This window comes from Rhagoletis zephyria, unplaced genomic scaffold (assembly GCF_001687245.7).
Source record: "Rhagoletis zephyria isolate East Lansing unplaced genomic scaffold, Rhagoletis_zephyria_1.1 Rzeph_scaffold_04312, whole genome shotgun sequence".
Taxonomy (NCBI): domain Eukaryota; kingdom Metazoa; phylum Arthropoda; class Insecta; order Diptera; family Tephritidae; genus Rhagoletis; species Rhagoletis zephyria.
In genome coordinates, this window is record NW_016161395.1 from 9705 (window position 1) to 16754 (window position 7050).

The 7050-nt window shown below is 34.3% G+C and overlaps 1 protein-coding gene across 1 annotated transcript; it reads left to right on the forward strand.

Moving 5' to 3' along the window:
- Window positions 1–4992: 4992 nt before the first annotated feature.
- Window positions 4993–7050, forward strand: LOC108370552 (transcription factor Adf-1-like). The gene is made up of 4 exons (XM_017625885.1): window positions 4993–5158; window positions 6111–6254; window positions 6310–6469; window positions 6930–7050. Exons 2-4 carry the CDS (start codon window positions 6119–6121, stop codon window positions 7048–7050), a joined length of 417 nt encoding a protein of 138 aa, XP_017481374.1. The 5' UTR covers window positions 4993–5158; window positions 6111–6118.

Here is a 7050-nt window from a genome sequence, read left to right on the forward strand (position 1 = left end):
CTTCCATACGAAGTATGTTAACACGATTCTTTTTATATGGAGAAAATGACCAACAGCTTCAACAAAAAAAAAATTACCAATATCAACGGTAAGTCTTGCTTTGCAAACTTGCACTTCATTGTACTAAAATTGAATGGGCTACAAAACTGCATACTTAAAACCATTCTAAGTAAACCAATAAAAGAGCTCGATATTTTTACGAAAAATTGTTAATTTTTTCTTAATATAGCTCAAAGTCTCAAGTTTGGATTTATATGATTTTTCTTAAAGAATAAACTATATTTTTATAAAAAGTAATTGAAATAAAATAATTTAAAAAAATGTATAGGCAAAACTTGTCAATATGTGAGTTGTTTATAATCGTGAAACATACATATACAGAATGTAAATTCAAATTTTTTTAATATACATACTTTTAACCAATGCTTGAATGTAGGAACATTATCCTGTTTATTGCGCTGTCATTACAACTAATACTGCAACGTTTCTCAGTGATAATATTTCGGGCGACGGAAAATGCTCTTTCAAAAGGAGCTGAGGATGCCGGAGTTGCTAAAATTCGACAGCTCAGTTTATATAAAATTGGGAAATCATTTTTATGACCGTCCCACCAGTGCACAATATCGAAATCGTCATAAAATTCAACATCAGTGCTTTCGTACTTATGAATTTCTCTATAGATTTTATTTTCAATACTAAGCGTTTGTCTTGGTTGAACAAAATCTCTGAACAATAAACTATTTTCGGTAGAACATGACGGCGTGGAATCTGACTCAGTATGTAATGCATCTACAGTGAATTCTGCCATGAGCCGCTTACATTCATTTTTAGTACAAGTTTTGTCGATTTCGGAAAATAGTACATTTTCGCTGTTACTATTCATTGAGTATCTTATAACGCACTTGTGCTTCAATAAGTTTGAGGTTGATTTTTTGCAGTGCTTTAAACATTGAAACACGTTTTACTTTACTTTTCCCAGTACCCTTAGAAATTTTAAACTCGCCGCTAATAATTTTTTCTCTTATGACACTATTCAAGGTGTATTAAACAAGGTGGTGTTGGGGCGACAGCTGAGTTTTTCGCCGTGGAGGCCATTACGTCAAAATGTGTTTGTTGTAACTCATACCAATGACAGTATGGACATCAGCGTATAATTTGTTAGTGTAATTTTTTACGTATATACGGCCAACACCACCTTGTTAAATACGCCTTGACACTATTACTCAAACTACTACTAAAACTAACGTTTGTAGCAGGTGGATCGTTGGTAAATGACTGCAAACATTAATGCATTAAAATGATAGAAGCGAAATATGTATTTAATATTAATATTTACGTTGTCAAGCTCCATTATGCAAATTTATTAATTGTGCGCATGCGTTGCCAGTCAAGTCGCAAACGACCAAATACGGCGAGGAATTTCGAATACACAAGCACCACAAGCACTTTCGATTACTGCAAGCAAGCGTGTAATATTTTCTGTACTCGTTGGCGTAGCGTCGTGTGCCTGTATTGCGCGATCGTGGCAAGTAGTGTACACAATTTGGCTCAACAGAAGAAGTATCACTAGCATTTGCACTTGCGATGAAGAGTAATGGCTTTGCGCGGAGAGATATAAGCATTCTACTTGGGAGTAGAGTACAAAGCAAAGAGTGCTTTCAGGCGTAGAAGAGACAAATGTAATTCTGCAACCCTTTAGTAGCTACCGATTCAGCAGTCCTGTAGTCGCTCCCCCGTACTGCAGGGTAATAGTAGAATGTGTTGAGCACACATGTGTAATACAGATACAAGGTAACATATCAAGAGTATGAGGCATGCTTGAAACCCGCATTAGGTCGTGGGTCGAGGCCACACGTTGCTCCCAGATAATAATAGTATCATAAGTATAATAAAGTAGACACAGGATTAGCCAGCCTTTAGAATCCATTTTACGAACTCACTCCATGTATCTGGCAAGATCGGCGGGTTCGAGCCTGTAGCGGCAGCCTGTTGTGTTGAAAGCCGCATAAAACCCTATCAAACACCTTCAAACCTTAACGTACGTATCTGTCCCATTGTGAATTGTTTGATCAAAGCTTGAATGTGTGTGTGTGTGTTTCAACAAATATGTTCATGTCCGGGATGCAGAGGAATGTGTGCGTAAGCTTGTATTGATTGAGTGAAAGTATTTTGAAGGTAATTTCCTGGGGCTACAAGCGCACCGAGGGCATGATTAGAAAGCCAACCAGGAGCAAAGATCAGATGGATGTGTGCTCTTAAAGCAGTTAGAAGTGTGGTGCGCGAGTTTTGATCGTCCACAAATTATTAGTTAATAGTAAATTTTTAACTTAAACTGAGGCAAAGGATATAGCCCGTTCAAACGGTGAACCGAATTTGCGGACATACGAGGAATCCCGTTTGGGAAACCGGTCCAGAAGAGGTGTGTCAACGCAAATCAAAGCCCCGTTGAATAAGTGGTGAAATGTTTAATTATAAATAATTTTAACAAGAAATTAAAATAAAATAAAAATTTTAAATGGTTCAAAATTGCATAAGCGTACCGAATATACGAGACTGAATGTTAAAAACTAGGAGAAAACAAAGTCAAGTTAATTCTAAATGCGCTTAAAGTAAATTTAAACTATACCGAACTGCAGAAAGGCGGCGAGGGTGNTATACGAGACTGAATGTTAAAAACTAGGAGAAAACAAAGTCAAGTTAATTGTAAATGCGCTTAAAGTAAATTTAAACTATACCGAACTGCAGAAAGGCGGCGAGGGTCCTTAATTGAATTAAATAAAAGCTAACAATTAAATAAAACAAAAGTAAAATTTTTTTAAACATTTAAATAAAACTAAAAGTAAATAAAACTCAGAATCCGTTAAAAAAATAATAATAATTAATTAATTAATTAAAATTAAATTCAACGACATAATAAGTAGATACAAGCTAAACAAAAAAAGCTAAAAATTAAAATAAAACAAAAGTAAAATTAAATTAAACATTTAAATAAAATAAAATTGTGCTAAATTAAAATAAAATTAATTTAAATTTAAATTGAATAAAACTAAAATTAAATCAAACTCAGAATCCGTTTGAAAAAATTATAATAATTAATTAAAAATGAAGTCCAATGACATAATAAGTAAAGAAAAGAATATCAAGAGTTGTGTTTGTTTGTATATGTTCGTTTCGAACGCAAATCAAACCTATCTCAGCAGGGAAACCGCGGACTAGTGAATCAAATTTCTACTTCCGTATTAGACCTTCATCGCTAAAAACGAACTAGTCCGATAGTAAATAGATCCCCCCAGTCCAAAATCTGCCAAAAGTGGTATTTTTAAAGTGACGAATTTAGAACTGGTTCAGAACTATAGAAAAAGGAATGCAGAACGAGCTATGTCTTATCTCTCGAATTTAGCACTAGTTCCGAACTATCGAAAAAGGGATGTAGCCGCAGCGCTTGTTTACATTACATAGATATGTGCTTGGCGGCTTTTTCGTTCAAGTACGCTTCTATTCTGAACTTCGCAGATGCTTTTTCATAGATTGGTAATAGAAAACCAAAATTTGTGTTAACATCTTCAGATATTGGGACCGTATGGAATCTAACCAGTAACAGCGAGTACCTCTGCAAACTCAGCTGCAGCCAAAGGTTTGTAAGGCACTCCGCACATTAAACGCCTAGTCATAGTAGTGTAATCGTTCCGGCGTACTAAAGTATGAAGTTTTTATACCGAACACATGTATTTCAATGAAGCTCTGTATATTACGATTCATAATCATGTTTTCGCCTAATCATAAAAACTTCATGAATCGAAGCGCCCAACATTGTAAGGCGCTTGCCGTTTTGATATCGGCATTTGTTTACTTTTTTGTGCTCGAAATAAAAATTATTTGTCATTTCAGTAGATAACAATTGAAAATTAATGATTTTGTGCTAAAACTCGTGCCAATTGTATTAAACCATAAACGTGTACGCAATATTTTATTGCAGAAATGTTCGCGGACGCGTATTAGTGAGATAGACCGGCCAGCAAATGTGTAATGTGCGCGCAAGCAGGGCTTACGCAGGGCGCCCAAGTGTGCAGACGTCGAGTCGTCATGCATTCGTTTTGACACGACAAAACGATTACACTACTATGATTAGGCGCCTAAACGTTCATTTCTAACAATCATTCAAACAAATTTAATTTGAAATTGAAAACACATTTCTTTCAAAATAACTTAACATCGCACACATGGAATAACCAAAAATATTGAAAATTCATGATACTTTTTTCTTTCGTCTGTTGATTTTAGAACTGATTCGGAACTATAGAATTTAGGACTAGTTCGGAACTAACGAAAAAGGGATGCAGGGTCGCCATGTTAAATTGCATGCGAAAGGGATTTATCGCGAACCAGTACTGGGTCTAAATGTACTAGAGGCGCACCAAATCAGAACTAGAGACTTTCCCCACAGGGATGTACATGCACACATACAGATTTTAACCAAAGTATTATACTAAAATAAAATAACGAAATTGCTTAATTTCAAATAATATACGTACATATAAATAAACGATAACAATTGAAACAAAAAAATAAATGAGGCAATAAATATTGCAGATCCCAACCAAACAGGCCCTGGGACTCCGAAACGGCAAACTATCGACTTGCAGCCTTTGTTAAGCGAGCTTCGCAGTAAAGCTCGGAAAACTTTGACGACAGCAAGCGACAAGCAGCATCTGTCAAATATTAAATACACACGTTCTTACGAACACAATTATTTTGACGACAGCACCACATCTTGGCTGCAGGACTGCAATTGTCGACGTCGCCAAATTAAATCTATTTCTAATTTTGTCGGCGACAATGAGTAGATGTAGTGCTGCCACTAAAACATGCAATTTAAAAATTTTCTAGGCTTTAACAAGTCTAACGTTATTTAACTAAGAAAAAGGATAAAATAACTTTTATATTTTTAATGTAATAACAATCAACAATTTTAAACTAATTAAGCTACTTTGATCTCTTTTTTGTACAAAAAATTTCACTAAGGGCAAGATATTTTAATATTATAGAAGTGAAATGTTTAAATGTGGCAACAACGAAATTATGTACTTCCATACCGAAAAGCTGTTGTGCTAAAATAAAATCGAATTCTTTTGCTTATGCTGCACATTATTTATATTTGGTAAGATTTTCGCCATTAATTGTAATATTAGTATTTTGTTAACCCTAGAATACTATCCTTATTTTTTATTCCTTTAATACTAACGTTCGCCTGTGAGGCTACTTTAAAAAAAAAAGTACAAAGTTTGCCTTTTTAAAAACTTAAATTTATTTAAAAAATTAGCTTAAACATATTTTATATGCTTCTAAAGTAAAAAATAAAAATAAATTAATTTAATATTTTCAAAATTAATAAAAATAATTCGTATTGAAAAATAACACATATTTTATCATCCTTTTGAGAAGGGTAATTTAAAAAAATAACGAAAAAATATTTTAAAGCGAACGAACTCCAACATTCCATAAATTATCTTGCAAGTATTTACTTTCACACTTAAAAGAAATTTATTGTTTATCTTTTCTATTGTAACTTGTACCTACAAATCACATTGAGCCTTATGAATAAAAAATAAGCAATTGATTTTTCATAAAATATCAGGCCTTTTACTTTAATTTATTTGAATAAATCAAGGAAAAGGTTTGAAATCTCAAGAAAAAGTAACTACTTAGTTTTTTATTGTCCTCACTATCGCTTCCATTCAATGATATTTCTTCCAACCATTTTAGGACTTGTTCTTCATAGGTACCCCTCTCGAAAAGTAAAAAAAATATTAAGTTCAAAACATAAAATAGCCAACAATCATGTTAAAAACTTAAATAGGTACAGCAAACAAAATTACCTTTACTACAAAAGTTCGCCTGTCAGGCGACAAGAGGGCGTGGAACTCAGCCGCACAAGGTCACTGTACAATGTGCGTCTGCTAACAACCTCGTACAACACTAAACTGAGTTGGCGTAAACGCTTACTTTGATCATAAAAAGCGTTTCTGAAATATCACGAGAAAACCGAATTCGTTCCGCCTCACCGGCGAATGTTAGTATTCTAGGGTTAACAATTGCCATTATATTTCCAGGTATAACAATGGACTTGGATGAAATTTTAATAGAAGAAGTACGCAATCATCCACTGCTGTACGACCTTGCCCACATGGAGTACAAAAATTTGAGAAGAAAGGATTATGCATGGAAGGAGGTTGCAGCTAATACAAAGTTGAGCGGTAGGTTAAACTATAAAAATAATTAATGAAATTCTGAAGCTCAATTGGTTAATAGAACTGGAGTGCAAGAAACGATGGAAGAGCCTCCGCGACTCCTATAAGCGCTGCAAAAGGATGGATCAACTCGCTTCCGGCAGTAGTGCTGAAACTCCAAGGGAAAAATGGAGACACTGCGAATCTCTACCATTTTTCGAAAATATATCAAATTCCCGGCGGTTAGTTATATTAAATAAGCACGCAGATATACTGCAGATCTAGGGTACATTTTAATTATGTCTACAACGATTTTGGGTTGCTGTACCCAAACGCGTGACCCGAATCGAAAAACTTTTATAGATACTTCTAGACAAGCGTCTACACTTTATTTAAAAATAATAATTTACTAGATCTCTGCACTAATTTTTTAATAATTTTGGTTTGAATTATGGTACTTTTTGCGAAATATGCCGAAGGTGTTCTCTGCAAAAGTTATTCAACCCCTCTTCTTCGGCAACACAGAAAGGAGAATTCTACTTAGTGAGGGTTATATTTTTTTGTTGGAAAACTTTCCTTTTCCTTTGCAAAAAATCCCAATTTCCCCTATTTTCAAACAGCTTCCAAGGGGGCCTCCCCCCCAAAATCGTTGTACAAATAACTAAAAATTTCACCACATTTATTTTAAATTGTATTTTTCAGCACTATTGGAAGTATAAGCGCAGATGATACTCAATTTATCGAAGAAAGTGAAGTGATGGAAATTGTTGATGTCAATTCAGCAAACAATTCTCAACCTGCAATAGAAAGACCTCAACGTTAG